The sequence below is a fragment of the Channa argus genome, chromosome 13 (assembly GCF_033026475.1).
Source record: "Channa argus isolate prfri chromosome 13, Channa argus male v1.0, whole genome shotgun sequence".
Classification (NCBI taxonomy): Eukaryota; Metazoa; Chordata; class Actinopteri; order Anabantiformes; family Channidae; genus Channa; species Channa argus.
In genome coordinates this window covers 24917482-24933554 of record NC_090209.1, presented here as the reverse complement: position 1 = coordinate 24933554, position 16073 = coordinate 24917482, and the positions used below count along the sequence as shown (strand labels likewise).

The 16073-nt window shown below is 40.6% G+C and overlaps 2 protein-coding genes across 3 annotated transcripts; both read left to right on the top strand.

Annotated features, from left to right (window-relative positions):
* The first annotated feature begins 299 nt into the window (after positions 1-299).
* LOC137139524 (uncharacterized) lies at positions 300-10182 on the top strand. Of its 2 annotated transcripts, XR_010916333.1 has the most exons (4): positions 300-614; positions 1651-3274; positions 4047-7272; positions 8090-8276. XR_010916333.1 is itself a non-coding variant. In XM_067526873.1 (3 exons), exons 2-3 carry the CDS (start codon positions 8107-8109, stop codon positions 9392-9394), a joined length of 1086 nt encoding a protein of 361 aa, XP_067382974.1. In that variant the 5' UTR covers positions 6700-7272; positions 8090-8106; the 3' UTR covers positions 9395-10182. The 2 variants fall into 2 exon arrangements, 1 of the variants encoding a protein (XP_067382974.1); XM_067526873.1 differs by lacking the exons at positions 300-614; positions 1651-3274 and adding an exon at positions 8858-10182 and having other exon boundaries at positions 6700-7272; positions 8090-8655.
* Positions 10183-10996: 814 nt separating this feature from the next.
* LOC137140000 (uncharacterized) lies at positions 10997-14890 on the top strand. Its single transcript, XM_067528002.1, has 3 exons — positions 10997-11681; positions 12161-12712; positions 13106-14890. Exons 2-3 carry the CDS (start codon positions 12164-12166, stop codon positions 13643-13645), a joined length of 1089 nt encoding a protein of 362 aa, XP_067384103.1. The 5' UTR covers positions 10997-11681; positions 12161-12163; the 3' UTR covers positions 13646-14890.
* The last annotated feature ends 1183 nt before the right edge of the window (positions 14891-16073 follow it).

Here is a 16073-nt window from a genome sequence, read left to right as displayed (position 1 = left end):
CGAACCGTAAATAAAAAGGAGCGTTCAGAAGCTAGCTTGGTTTATAAAGACTACACTACTGGATCGATTTGCCGAAATTAAATAGAAACAGACACACGCGATTACGACATGATACATTTTTTAGCCTAAAAAGTGAGTCTTTTTTTTTAAACAGACGTTGCTTGAAGAAAAAAACATCATATCAAAACCAAAAATAATTTGATTTGTTGAACGCAACCCATGTAACAGACCGGAAGTTCAGTGCGACAAACCCGCTACAGAAACGGAAGCCGAGAGGCGAAACGCCAGAAGAGGTTTGTACATGGAAGTCTGTTGATACAGCGGTTACATCGGTTGTTTGTAAGTAGGCGAAAAAATGACAGCGGCGAAGCAACAAACGGTTTGCTCTTATGCTTGGAGGACGAACCAATTAGCATTTTTTGATTTTGCAAGTTCGTTACTAACGTTACCATAGCTGTCATGTGACAGTCAACGTTAGCGCGTAACGCTACCAGATGTATTTATTCTTTCGCGCTTTGGCCGATTTTGTTACGTTAAGCGAACGTTTGGGAAGATTACAAGCCGCATTCAGGAGTCATGTATCCTTCACTTAAAGAAAAGGATTCCGCTCACAGGTACAGTACAAAAACAGAGACAGCTCCGTTACTTGGTGCCTTAGGCGAGACTTCCCCTGGCGACCCTGAGATTTCTTTTTTCACTCTAAAGACTGTTGGGAAGCGGATTATGAAGAGTGTATGCACTTTGTGACGTCAGCTGACATGCGTCACAATGTTTGTTTTTGAGTTAGAATAGAATAGACTTTATTGTCATTGCACAATAAGGAGTACAACGACTATGACTGTCAAGTCTATTTATTGCAATATTGCATTTTTACATGGGGAGGGCAAGGTTACATCAATCGTCTTTCATTTCTCTCTGGCTTCCCCCTATTAAAATATCAATCTGGTTCTTCTGAAAAAGTGCATTTCATTTGCAGTGGTGTTTCAGATCGTATTTTCTTATAGACAGAGCTGTGGTTTCCCCTGAAACTATTTCTTGTGTGCGTTTTGCCGACACTTAAATAAAATTGAACAGAATTTTGGTTTTGAAGTTAAGTTGAGATCTGGCCCCTTGCTAACTGTGACAACATGGAGAAAACCTGTTGGGTTTATCACTTATTTCACAACTGCTCAATTATCACGAATATTTAGTTCATTATTAAGATCACAATTATTTGACTCAATCAAAAATGTTTAATTGTGGACTTTCTTGAACTTTAAATAGATATAATTAAAGGAAAATACCTTATAACTTAGTAAATTAATATTACAGCCCAAGTGAGGGAGTCTTTCTTGGTCTTCCACGTCTTGGAAAAGTCTTAGTTTCTGTGTCCCTATTTCTTCCATTTCTGGATTATGGTCGTCACAGTTGGTACTGGTATCCCTACACCCTATGTACTGGGTTATTATCTCATGAAAGCAAATAGGTGTGTTTCCCAAATGTAGGACAATTATTGTTTAAGAATCTTGCCCTTTGACATGATAAGAGACAACATTTTGAAACAAACCATCAGCCACATCAATACATGATAATGTCAAATAAAAGTACATCTTAAGGTTTTCATCTTTAAAGTGTTTGTCTGACATGTTTCTGTGGTCTGTTATTTTCTAGTGGGACCGGTGTGTACTACCAGGCAATACCTGCTGTTGGATCTGATGGAAAGAAAATCATGAAACTGATTCCTGTACAAATGGTAAACGGACAGTTTTTCCGAACCGACTTAAACAAACTGAGAACGGATTCTACAGCCCAGAAAGATTTGACGGCGAATACTGCCTCAGCACCCATTCACGTTGTTAAAAAAGCCGCTTTAAATTATATTCCTCCTCAACAAATTGTCAAGAAGCAGGTTTCCTGTGTGAACACTACGTCTAATCAAGTAGAGTTGGACCATGGTTATTCACTAAACAACCGCTCGCTACAGCAACAGGCTGTATGTTTACCAGACAAAGTGCCTAAGATTGCAACGCCTGCAACAAACTGTGGGAGCTCAGTAAGACATCCATGCCAACCCCAAGTGACGGTGAAATCTCCATCACTCTCAAAAGGACATCGCCTTCTGGATGCCCCCAATACACAAATACAAACTTTCCCTACATATGAACTCTCTGAAGTTGTCAAGAAACCCACTTTTAATTTATCAGGCAACTCCTCTACAAGGTCAAATTCACCCAGTCGGGCCAACTTGTCACCTGCTACAACCGTGAATCAAGGTGTTACACCACCTACCAATTCTGCATTTGACTCACTTAAGTTGTTTTGTGACACCTCAAATAAGGCTCAATGTGCAGCCCGATCAAAAGGATCTAAACCACATTTAAAGTTGATTCCAAAAGCTTCTCAAAGGCCCAACAGCCCTATAAAGTGGGTGATTGAAGAAGAAGAAACTCCTGGCAAGGACTTTGACATTGTTAAAACTACTCCCTTTTGTTCTTCGAATGTTCTTCAAAGTGTAGTAGACAGAGAAACCTCCCGCAAGGGTAGCGACGTTACTGAAGAAACTCTTCCTCAGTCAGTTCTGGGCAAAAGTGGACAAGGACAGGAAAATGCCCATGTTGTGTGCAATGGGAAAGTCTTTTATCTGTCAAAAAAGTGCAACGTACAATTTAAGAAGGGCCAAAGTGATTCACCCACATCGGTAACAAAAAGTAGCAAGTCCAACCGAACCACCGTGCCGTCATCCAAACAATCAGTTAAACCAGTTGTGACTCCAACACGGCCGGACCTCAGAATTATCATTCCAGACGATTCAGATGACGTGATTGATCTTTGCGATGAAGACGATTCAACCCCCCTGGCAGCGTCAGTGGATGAAGACAATGTAATATTTGTGTCATATATTCCACCCAAATCAGAGTCAGGCTCAGCAAAAGATATGATGCTAAAAACACAGACGGCACTTGAGAAGGAAACAGACAAGACGGACGCAAGCAACTCAAACTGTGTGACCAAAGACAAAAGTGGCAGAGCTGGCGGGGATGATGAGGACCGGGACAGAGGACTGGCTCTTAGAGGAAAACAACCTGGCCAGAGCATATTTTCCAGCTCAGTCGTGAATGTTCCGCATGTGACGAACTTGCATGGGGACTCGAACATTAAGAGTCATCAGAACAGCCCCAGCCAGCAGGTGGAGAGCTTGAAAGTTGACGTAGAAACACAAAGTCCAGCAGATACCAGCACCTTGGATAGCAGTAGCGGAACATCTCCGAAAGTGAAGGACACTGACCAAATGCATGTGAGGCCACTTTTATTGTGCATTGCAATGTTTTCAAGCAGAAATTTAGGCCACAGTGGGATAATACCAAACTATAATTAGGACTTTTATCTAATTGTATCCTAAATCCTAAACTGAAAACCCCAGTTTCCCACATTTTAGACAGACATCTTCAGAAGTTTTTTCTGACCCAACAGTCCAAACCCTACGATCTTAATAACTGCAACAGGATTATGATCTGAAAATTAAAATACTCCATAAACTACTTTAGAAATACCAAAACTTTCCTCACAGTCCTCTAACATGCAGATCACCAAAAACTTGTGGGTAAATCCAAAAAATGCAAACAAAAACTTAAAAATATCTGTTGAAATAGAACTTGGAAGTGATCTGCAGGAAGACTGGCTACAAAAAAATCAACAATAGAAAGACCAGACTGAAGATACGCAAATCAATTCCAAGCCGAAGGGGTTGCTAAGTATTGAATTATTAGGCTAATCTAATGTCTATCAATCTGTTGTTTGGCTTTGCAAAGTTGTGATTGGTATATTTCTATGTTAAATAAAAAAATGTAAATGTGCATATTAGTTTATGTAGCTGTATATGTGCTACTAGGAAATGTTTATTTTCTTATCGGACACCAAATGGCTGAGGAGGTAAGTTAATGATTATGATCTGATTAAGCCAGATCGTTTTTTTTTTGTTTTGTTTTGTTTTTGTTTGTTTTATCTCGAAAGATGCGTGTTGGAGAATATTTATTTAATATTTGTACTTTATGTTTTGCTTTTTGCAGAGCTCTCCAAATCCAGCCTGTTGGACATCTTTACTACCACCGAAACCTTGTCAGATGGCCGACCATGTGCTAAGGCAGATGTTTGGGGTCACAGCCGATGTGAAAATTTGTCTGCGGAGGGTTGATGACACCTCGGTTTGGCCCGTCCTTACACAGCCTCTACAGATTGAGTGCATAGGCCCCGTGGAGCATCATCAGGAAGCTACAAACACCTTACAGGACCTTTATGGGTCCTGTAAAAAACAAAAAATGGACAACTCTATGGGTTTGATTAATGTCAGAAGAGTGAGATTACGTAATGAACTGGAATCCTCAACTTCTCACACAGATATCCGTATAGACAATAAGTGCCATTCAGGTCACAATTCTCTTTATGGAACATCATGTGATGTTCGAACCGCAGCAGAGATTGGCTATGTGGAACCAATAGATGAAGATTTCTCTAGCACAGATGAAAACGAGGTCCACAACTCATACGACGCAACAGCCCAGCCACAGTCTCAGACCTGTGTGGACATGAAAACAAAGACGAGGATAGGACGGACAAGGAAACAAACCATGTGTCCGTGTTGCACCCCGGGTCCAGCAGTGAAATCCACTGTGAGGTTAGAAGAAATGGAGAGGGGGGCATGGACGGCAGAGCAGATGAGTAAAAAGGAGGGACGAGCAAAGGCTCCCGGAAAAGATGGACCACCGTCTGGAAAGATCAGCTGTCTGAAAGCCAAAAACAAGCACAAACATAAGACTGACGTAGCAGCCAGTAACAGTTTAACCACAACATCCATGGACGCTGACGAATTAAAACATGAACAGATTAAAAAAACCCTGCGACCTTCCGAAAGAGAAAGATGCAGCTTTAGGACTGATGAGAAACGGTATTAACTGTTAATAGATAAGATAATTGCACACTCACGTCAACTAACATTTGAGCAGGTAAGGTTTGTTATAAAGTTAGGGGATATACTTTCACAACACAGACTATTATGGCTTCTGTTTTTGTAGGACTAACACAAATAGTATGATACAGAGTAGACTGGCCTCTAATTTGAGAACCACAAAAGTAGCAGTAAGGAGGCTGCAGACCTGCAGATTGCACATCTCTGACTAAATAACATCACGTTATATTTTATTGGTTACAGTAATAAACCTCGATCCAGTTTTATTCAGTTTTATTGTCTCTGATCTTTCATAGTGACGCATTGAATTTGAACTGTAATAACATATCTGCATCATAGTTATCCAGTCATATTGTTCCTTTGCTGGGGGGCCTGGTTGGTCAGTGGGATGGGTTGGGATGCAGAAGTTCGGGTTCGAATTCCCCCCCCCCCCCCGCCAGTCGCGGTCCAGTCCCAAGCCCGGACAGAAATGGGAGGGTTGCCGCAGGAAGGGCATCCGGCGTAAAATGACAACTGGTAGTCAGTAGAACTATCACCTTTCTTACAGTTTCAACCTATAAACTGAGAAATTATAACAGTGTGAAAGTAGAATTCGTGACAGAGCCGCTGTATTAGATTGTGTCAAATTGCACAGGTGTCATAAGGACATGATGTATCACTTAAAGCCCGGCAGCATAATCCTTTGATATAGGAAATTATTTCCAACGTGATGATTAGGCCCTTGTCCTGTTCCGTACAAGATTACAGCGATTATAAATATTTAAATCAGTACGTTAGAGTGTCAATGATAAATGAAAACCATGAGGACAAACCAAAACTGTCCTCATCCTACTGACTTATACCAAAATAATTTATTAGTTGCAGAACAAAATCATTTTAACTTAAAGTCATATATAATATTTGTATTTATTATGTCACACTCCAAGAGAATCATTGTAGGTATTTAATGAAGTATTCTTATGCAGCACAGACGTCTGTCCATCTCTGTTTTGGTCCAGCAATTGTTTAATAGCATTAACACAAAAAAAAAAAAAACTTGGCATCAATTAATTTTTCAGTTTTTCAATTGAAATTGTAAAGATAATAAACCACCCATGGCTTTAATTAGCGTACAATTACTGTCCTATGATTACATGAATTTTAATTTAAAGAATAGAAGCTTTTTAAATCAGAAATCTTTTCCATTATTCAAAACATCAGTACAAACAGGCATTTCAAGAACTTTTCGGTGACGTCACAGAGAACACGACTGTTTCTTTTGTACAGAAATAATAGAGACTGTGTTTAAAATAAATAAATGCTACACAAAAACAAACACTGAGCATAAAAAAGAACTAAAAGAAAATTCTAAGGAGGGTTTATGTTAAGCACTTTCTGTGAGTTTCTGTTGTTGGTATGACGTAAGGACGTTGTGAAGATAGAACTGAAAAACACTAGTGGGAATTTTCAGAACTGGTTCCCGGAAATGACAAATCGGGTAAAACATTGTGTAACTGTCAGTGTTTAGTAAATATCTAAATTGGTCTATGTTTGATACTTGTTTGCTATGTTTTATTATACACTCATCATCGTATTAATAAATGACATGTTGCGGTTTAATATGCATAACTTATGTCCTAAACTCAGCCACGCACTATTGTAGTGGTAGCTGGCTTTTATTTTGAAGACCCCATCCCGGATGTCCGGGTGTTTTAACACCAGGTTGAAGTTAGCGTCCGATTCGTAAGCTTCCGACTCGGAAATTAAGGGGGAAATTAAGGGATACCTCACATTTCCTCTGTGATTTTGCAACTTGGCTTGTTAAAAGCTGGTTTTAGACATTTTAGCAACAATCTAAACACTGTCTGAAACCTATACACACTATTGTGTCCCGTTTCAGGTGTGTGAAGGTTGAATATGATTTGTTAGTAAGGGGCCTTTTTTAATTTTAGACCAGGTTTAAATCCAAAACCACAATAGTAAGACTTAACTCAGGTCTAGATTATAAAGGAGAATAAAGAATTAGTCAAACATAGTAGAACACGAAGAAAATTAACAGCAATATTTTTTAAATTAATTTCAAATATAGACACGTGTGGGTAGGTATGAGATAATGTTTAGATTGTTTCCAGAATGAATAAAAACCCATCTTTTTAAACAATGCCAGGTACAGAAACAGAGAAAATGTCTCTTTAACTGAAGTTAGGTTTCCCCTTAACTTTCTCCTTAATTGCAGCCACTGTAGCTACGAATCGAAAACCAACTTCAGCGTAGTTGGTTTTACGGTGAAACGAAAATGCAACAAAGCACAAGTCGGACTTTTTAAAGTAGATCGGGGAGACGTCGTTACGGTACGTACAGTTATCTATGGCCCTTTATATTTAACTTCTGGTGGTATTTTTGGGAAGAAATGTTTGCTACTATCAATTGTGCAACTGATTGTTCCATGTTGCAATAACAACAAGACGTCGGTAATTGTGTTTAATTCCGATACGTGAGTTTCAAATAGTCGCGATGTCGCTATGCGATGAGGAGGCTCGTCCTCGTCTGGGACTTGGTTTATAATGATCGTTGACTAACTGTTAAGAGAAACGTCCGTGACTTTATCTTAAGCCCAAAGCCGTTGAAATTAGCTAAGATGGGGCGTTTATGGTAACGCAGCATTTTAAGGTGGAGGTGGCGAAATTTCAGCCTGAGAAATCTTTATCTGATGGTTGAAGATTGTAATTCCCTAACATCCCGTGTGTGACCTTTTTATTCTATATGTACGAGATGTAAAATGAACAGGTTATTCAGACATTTATTTTAACCAAAAGCTTTATTTTTATTTTATTTCTTTTTATGATCACTAAAAAAGCTGAAGGACACGATTAAATGTGGCCCTGGTTCAGGTTTTAGGAAAATAAAACCATTATGAAACTAATGTAATGTTGTCTTCATTTAAGTCCATGGGTTCAAATCCCACCCCACCTCGGTGCCGGTCCCAAGCCCGGATAAAAATGAGAGGGCTGCCACAGGAGGGGCATCCGGCGTAAAAACTTGTGCCAACATGCTGAAGGTGTTCCGCTGTGGCAACCCCTGAGGGGACAGGCTGAAAGGCGTTAATCTTTAATATTGAATTGTAACAAACATTGTTGTTGACAACTCATAAACTGTGTTTCCACATAGAAAAAAAGATCCAAAGGATGAGTACCCCAGATAGAATGGAAATCTACATCCCAGTGGATGCTGAGGTGAAGAGCATCCCTCTGCTGAGTTTACCAAGCTCAGTTCTCAATAAAATGGGCGTCCCCCTGTGTGACTCCAATGGGACCAAGAAGCTCCAGGACTCTCCAGAAGGAATATGGATTTGTCCTGTAGTCATACGGAGGAAAGGCCAGACGTTGGTGTCCCACGCAGGAAACGGTGTGAAAGAAAACATGTTGTCCTTGCTGGACAGACAGTCCCAGTCTGCGTCGGGGTCGTTTCGAATGTCTTTTGTCTCCTCCAACCGCGTAGCTTACAAGGTGCTTTACGAAACCATGCCGGGGAGCACCGTATCCTCCGCTTCCTCGTTACCTCACAGTTTGTCACCGCAGACCTGTCAGGATGCTGTTGTCATCTACCGTGGACAAATTTACCTGTCCATCAGGAGGACCAGTCGGCGCCAGAATCAGCAAGACACACATCAACCAAAGCCGGCTTCTCGGTCCTCGTCTCCTTCAACGTCGGTGCTGCCGTCTAAAAGGCAGAAGGTAACAGATTTTTGAGTTAAAGTTTATGGGTTTGTAAATGGGTAAAGCTAAAACAAGGTTCCTCATTCCTGCAAATTGCAAGTAAATTAAAGGGGTATTTTTGTTTAAATAGTCTCCTTTCCACAGTGGTGACCATGATGTGACTGAGGAACATCCTTATCATCCTTATCTGATCCTAATCAATATTTTCCGTCTCCTCCAGGAGCTGCTAAATGACAACAAGCCCAAAAAGAAGCTCATCAGATGTAAAGTAACACACAGTGAAAACAAGAAAGGTGTTGAGAACAAGGTAAGAGATGTTCCCTCCTCCGAGACTGCGCGTTCTGTCCCTCAGTCCACTGACAGTGTGCACACAGCGGATGACCCCTGTCATAAAGATACAAGAAAGGATCAGACCACGGAGGAGGCAACGGTCCAGGACCAAGCTTGCCGGCCTCCTCCTCCTGAGGCTGGAACCAATGATGGCGGTGAGTGTGAGGTGCGGGATCTGGGTAGTGAAGCAGCTGAGAGCGCAGATCAAAACAGTGACATGTACAGTGACACACAGATCGACGGGGGTGACGTCGGCCAAGGTGACACCAACAGCTGGATCAGCGGGGAGCCTCAGGCTGTAGCTTGTGCCTCCACATCGATACTGGATGATTTTGACTTTAAGGAGCTGGCACAGGAGGAGATGATCGCTCAAATGAAAGCCAGACTCAGAAAGAATGAAGCTGCTCTAGGCAACCTGAATTCATAATGTCAGAGCAAATAACTGCCATGCTTTCATATAAGACGACGACTCTAGATGTTGTCCTCATCACTTAAATTGAAAGTGGGCTGAAAACAAGTAGGAAAAAAATGTTTTTGAGTGCCTGGTTGTCTGAATTGTTTTAATGTGGACTTCAGAAACTGTGAACTTATTTAACTAATGTAATTTACATTTCCTTGTGTAAATACAAATCACCAGCCTAAACATGAAACCTTTCCTTGATTACATCTAATTTAGGTCACAAAGGCAGCAGGACATGTGCTATTCAGCAAGGCTGCATGAAAAATCATAGCAATATTAACGTGTGCTATAACAAACTATTTAACAAAGTCTTTCAATGTCATTTCCTGGATTTAGAGTGTGTCTCATGGCTGAGGTACATCACAGCTACCCTTGCAATATCATTGGTATTGCATTAAAATGGTTCTGGTTTTAGTATTGTAACATACACCGTTACTGCAAACAGTGAACTTATATTTATCTCTTCTATCAGGTCTCAGTCTGAGAGTCCCGGTGTGTCTCATTACCTTAGTTCATTGTTTCTATTACTTTGAGGAGCAAGGAGAAACGATGGGAAGGGGCATGGACGAGGACATAAGAACATCATTTGGTCTGAATATTAAGCGAAGAATAGAACAATGTTTAACAATTAGAAACGCTTTTCTTTTCATTTGTGCTCATTTCCTGACTTGTGTCGTAATAAATCTTATAGTATGGAGAATGAAAGTGGAATGTCTTTCAACTGAAAAAAACAAATAAAAGTCTGTTTAAATTAATTTCCGTTTGTCTCGGGTTGAAAAGCCCTGTGCATCAGATTTTCTTATTTCAATTTCCCGCTTCCTCATACACATATGCTTCTAATCAATTTCTACAAAATGAAACATTACATAATGTATTTAGAAAAATCAAGAAATGCAGAGAATTTTCATACTAAGACTTGTTAAATGATCTTCTCTGTATCTGAGTAACTTTACAAATACAAAATACATTTGTTGGTTTTTTTAAATAAAGGAACAGGCACAGGAAAAAGGATATTTCACATATCAGAAGTGCAACCAGAGGAGAACACACCACCATGGATACAATGAAACCACAGTGTTTTCCATTGTCTTATACCTCAGAGGCTGCGTCTCCATCCACTCACCCTCAGCTCCATTTTTGAGTTTCTAGATGTGCTACAACAATTCCTGCAAACCAAACTGTCCCCACCTGACTGACATTTACTGCACTGCCAAAATAACTTAAATATAACAGTTAAATATAAAAGGCCTTAACAATAACTGAAATACATTAATTAAGTCATACACACACATTTGCTACTCATCCGAGTAGCTTTATAAGTCCGAGAAAAAGTTGGCTAAGGAACCCAGTTGTATCCCCCAATATGGTCCTATGTAGTCCAGGTGTTTCTCACCTGGACTGATTAGACTCGACATAGGAGGAAAAGGGAGGAAGTGAGATCAGGCACAATTTCAACCTAAGAAGAAAGAAGTCCAGGTGACATGTCTGAACTTTCAGATAACCACACCAGGAGAAGCTTTGCAGGCTTATAAAAAGAAAATGTCAACTATCAGAACATAACCTGCCCAACCAGGTGACAAATGGACATAAACCACAGTTTATTTTACACTATTTAATAAACTTTGACACATTTAATTGACGCTATTTAAATATGTTGTGTAAATTTCTTCAATTGAAAATATAGATGGATGGATACTTTATTAACCAGGTCAGAAACCCACCGGGATTTCAAAGCTCATTTTCAAGAGGGACCTGGCCAAGACAGCAGCATAACAACAATATAGAGACATTACAGAACAAAACACAATCATACATTCTCTCAGTTTTAGGTTAAAAGAAACCAAAAACAATAACAATTCCCAGTAGACTGAAGTTCCCTACTATCCAAAATCTCTTTAAATCCACCATAGCTACTTGCTCCTTTAATTGTAAGTCCTTTTGAAGACTTTGGAACATTAAATAAGAAATACAATGGAATTTAATGTTTCCTTTGATTGCATTTTGTTTACAGGTTTAGGCAGGTCTATAGTATAACGTTTGTGATGTGTTTTCTTGTGTCCTGTATGTTTTATGAGCAAATTAATGAACTAAACTAAATGTCAGGGATATTTTAAAAAATTAACCAATTAGATATGTTGAATCAACTCTTATTTTGGAGGGCGTAGGCCGGAAGTCCGGTTGTTAAACGAGGAAGTGAAGCTGCACTCGAGCACAGGTCGGCGTCTCTCGAGCTGGATGTCATTCTTTCTTTACAGTATGTGCAACAGTATTCAGTTTTTCTTAAACTCTTCTGTGTATTGTTATAAACTACTGTCCAAAACTATTTAGTTCAGTGTTTTGGACAAAATATATTTGCATAAGAACCGCAGCCCGAATCTTCATTTCGTTACTAGCTTAATTTGTTGCAGTTTTGTGGTGAATACATTTCTCAACGTTATCGTAGAAATGTGTGTGTGTGTGCAGCTTCGTGTCCTTCAGTTTTGAGTATGAAAGCACGCGTATGGCACAGATTATGAAAGTGAGGACTTATTTTCACAATAAGTCTTTTGTTATTATAAGATTTATTATTTACACTTTCAATTTCCACACCTTTAAAAAAAAACTGTGGCCCTGCCGATGAATGGGATTTTACCGTAAATCCGTAAATTACCGTAAATCACCGTAAATCATTTTCTGATTTAAATTTTAAACGTGTTGTGCCCTGACTGACAAACTCTGTGTGTGTGTGCATAGATCATGGATCTCCGTGACAAACTGGAAATCTACATCCCAGGGGAGGCTGAGGTGATGAGCATCCCTTTGAGGAGTTTACCAAATTCAGTTCTGAGACGAATGGGCGTCCCCTTGGTTGACTTTAATGGTTCTAAGAAGCTCACAAACTCTCCAAAAGGCATATGGATTTGTCCAGCGGTCATTCAAAGGAAAGGCCAGAAATCGACCTCCCACACAGAAAAAATGCTCTCCTTTCTGGACAGAGAGTTCCGGGCTACACCTGGCCCCTTCCGAATGTTGTTTGTCGTCTCTAACCCCACAGCTTACAAGGTGCTGAAGGACATCGTGCCTGGCAACAAGGTGTCCCCACACCTGTGTTGCACCTCCTCGTTACCTCAGGGCTTGGCATCGCGGACCTATCAAACTGCTGTTGTCGTCTACGCTGGCCAAATTTACCTGTCCATCAGGAGGCCCAGTCGAAGCCAGGGTCCGCGAGACACGCACGAACCCCAGTCAGCTTCCTGCTCTTCTGCTCTTTCCACAGCCCGCTTGTCCTCTAAAAGCCAAAAGAAGGTAATGGGACATTTCAGATGGCGATTACATCCAAGTCACGACAACAAGCCAGGAAAAGAACTCTCCGTCACCGTGTTAGCACACCATTAAAATAGTTTTCATTTAATTTCCTGTGGATTGATTAATCATAATATTGTTGCAGCTCTAATCCCTCAACAGTGACAGAGCAGTTAGCTGTCAGCAGTGTGGACAGTATGGTTCAGCCACTATTTGCCAGTAGTGTGTAATTAGTGGTTTGTCAGAAAAATAAAGGCCCTGTTCTTTCTGCTACCTGAGAATTGAGCGTGGACTAATTAAAAAATTCTGTTGTGGACTTTTGAAATATCCTGTATTCTTTCCAATACGTCCCTTAGCTTTTATGTGTTACTAATTAATATTTTCTGTGCCCTCCAGGAGCTGCCAAATGACAATGAGCCCAAGAAGAAGCTGACCAGATGTAAAGTAACACACGGTGAAAACAAGAAAGGTGTTAGGCGAAAGGTAAGGGATGTTTCCTCATCCAAGACTGCACGTTCTGTCCCTCAGTCCACTGACGGCGTGCACAGAGTGGACAGGCACTGTGATAAAGATGCCAGAGGAGAGCAGAGCACAGAGGAAGCTGCAGTCCAGGAGACGGATTGGGCCCAGTCGCAGGAGGAGGTGGCCAACAATGAGAGCAGTGAATGTGAGATTCAGGATCGGGCCAGCGGAGAAGCTCAGAGCACCCTTCAAAACAGTGACCTTGACAGTAACCTACAGAGCGACGGCAGTGAAGCCGGCCAAAGTGGCACCCACAGCTGGATGAGGAGGGAGCCTCTGGGTGCAGCCTGTGCCTCCACCTCGATACAGAATGATTTCGACTTTAAGGAGCTGGCACAAGACGAGTTGATCGCTCGAACCAAGGCCAGACTCAGACAGAATGAAGCCGCTCCACACAACTTCCCTTCTACATAATAAAAATTCTTTAGGTCTACAAACATTTTAACTCAGATTTAGGTTTGTCAAAGCATTTTACTATTATTATTTATTTAGAACGAGCCCAAAGGACGGCCATTAGTCATTACGTTTAAACATTAACAGGATGGTTAATTAAAAAGTCATCTCTTTAGAATTAGTAGGAATTAGTTTGTTTTTGTTTCTGTGGTGCTGCTATTAGCCCAAACCTTACATGTGGCCCAGCTTTAGTTTTAGTTTTATTTTAGGGTCGTTCGTATACCTTGTCAAACCTGGGCACCCGCATGAGCCACAATGCCATGCAGCCACCGACTTTGGTGTGTTATGCTAGTAGCAGCTAATCTACTCGTAACCGTCCAGCAGGAATCTAGTCTGCAGATTGTAAAGATGAGGAGTGGGATGGCGAGAAAAACACTGAGCGACTGTTATCAGACTTCACGCTGCGCAAAAGGCTGGAACAACTTCAGTCACAGTGCCGATGTGCAAAATCAGTGGAGTTCACCTTCGAACACGATTCAGACTTCATTTTACAATGTGTTAACCAGATTGCTGCCCTCAAGGGGTCACAAACGGGTTTTAAAAGTACGCATAACGTCTCTGTTAATTATCAAATGTTCAAGAAAGGTTAAAACGTTTCTGGAGATTCCAAAAGGACGTCAGACTGGAGTGTGTGAAAAATGAGTCTGTCGCTGCTTTAGCTTTGTTTCATGTCACTTCGAATGGTAGTTTCTCTGTTTTTGTTCTTCCTTAATGAAACGCAGACTGTAACATTTTCTGAGAACCTTGTCTTATTGTGGTGGGGTTTATTTGGTGAAGCAGTTTTTTAGTGTCATGAGAAGAGCAGTTCATATGAGGGTTATAATGGTAACTTTATGTACATTTTTCCTGTCATTTTTTTCCCCCCTGAATTAGCTGCTATCTTCTTCTAGGTTTAGTGCAGACACAGTCACATTAGGACGAATTCCTGTTTTGACATTTACCGATAAAATCTTTCTGCAAATTTCTATTTGCATTAGAGAAATAAACAAATGGCTGTTAGTGCAGGACCATGGCTGTTTTTATTTGAAGGCTTATTTAAGGATCATTTGCATCCTTTGACTCGTATACAGGATGTGAAGTATGTTACACGTCAAGCACTCTTACGTCTAAGTCTAAGCTCAAAACAAGCAGTTACGGATGGTTTAGTTGCAATATTCTTCTAAAACGCATTTGTAGTTTTTCTTCTTGTACATGTAAAAAACAAAACAGCTAACCTCAGTGTCCCAAGGTAACTCTTCTAATTTCAGGTTATTCCATTATTTGTCAAAGAGCCACTCCTCTGTTTCTTGGTTCTTTTCTTCTGCATCATAGTCTTTCATGCCTAGAATGTGGATATTGGACATGTTCAAAGAAGTGTCCCCTGTCTTTGAGAGGAGCTGGAGTCTTGAGGAGCACTGAACTCGATTGCTGTGTTTACACCCTGGGCGCTTCATCCTTAGTGGACCTCAATGTGCCTCAGTGTGTTGCTGGGTTACACATATACAGGGATTTACAGTTTGTTGAAAGTCCTCGTCTGGCACTCAGATCACGGTGGGGTTTACTTTATTGATCCGTTCTCCTCTGTGTGTTGTAGACTTACTGGCTCTTACTGGATCTTGGTGGTCTGCACCACCACTTATCAGCTACTTGCCATGCAGTCCTGACATCCCTCCCCAGGCAGTTTAAGAACCTTTTGCAATTTGACTCATGTGACCTCAGCAGCCCTCAAAGTGATAACAATTGTTCAGAGACCAAAAGCCAGGGTCTCCCAAACTGTCAGAGCTCAAGGGGTCTTTTAGATGAGAGCTCAAATGTCCCACGGCCACGAAATAGCATTTTGATGACAGGTTAATTAATAATAATGAAATTACCTTGATGTTTGTGATTCCATAAAAGTAGTGTGATGAACGTATTCAAATATAAGAGCAAAAGTCATTTTCTTTCTTAAGAACAAATTAAAGAATGAGTAAAAAGTGCTGAAGACGTCCCCAACGAGTACAATATGCTTAAATAAGGTACATAGCACATAATGTTTCCTCTCTACATGTGGTCATCTACTGTCCAGTACAGTGGGATAATGTATAAGAATGAAAACACAATCAAACTCAATGTAGAATGTACATAACAGGCAGTTTGACAGCTGAGCCAACAGTGTGTGTGTGTGTGTGTGTGTGTGTTGACATTCACAGATAGATGTGCAGACATTTCACAGAGTGCTGCACATGCAATCAGAATGTTGATTGATTTTATAAAATGTATTAGCTTAATTCCACGAGGCTAATTAAACACTTTCTCCCCTAAACGTTGTGCACGTGTTATCAAATTGCTGCAGATTGTGTCTTTGTTTGCCCTTGTTGTGTCTATTTGCATGTGTCACGCTCTCAGGGCCACCCTATTAAATTCCCTCAAA

Excerpts from the sequence above, each read along its gene's own strand:
- LOC137139524 (XM_067526873.1), top strand. The coding sequence starts at position 8,107 with ATGAGTACCCCAGATAGAATGGAAATCTACATCCCAGTGGATGCTGAG. Across the intron at positions 8,656-8,857 it reads TGCCGTCTAAAAGGCAGAAG|GAGCTGCTAAATGACAACAA; the intron begins GTAACAGATTTT and ends CGTCTCCTCCAG.
- LOC137140000 (XM_067528002.1), top strand. The coding sequence starts at position 12,164 with ATGGATCTCCGTGACAAACTGGAAATCTACATCCCAGGGGAGGCTGAG. Across the intron at positions 12,713-13,105 it reads CCTCTAAAAGCCAAAAGAAG|GAGCTGCCAAATGACAATGA; the intron begins GTAATGGGACAT and ends TGTGCCCTCCAG.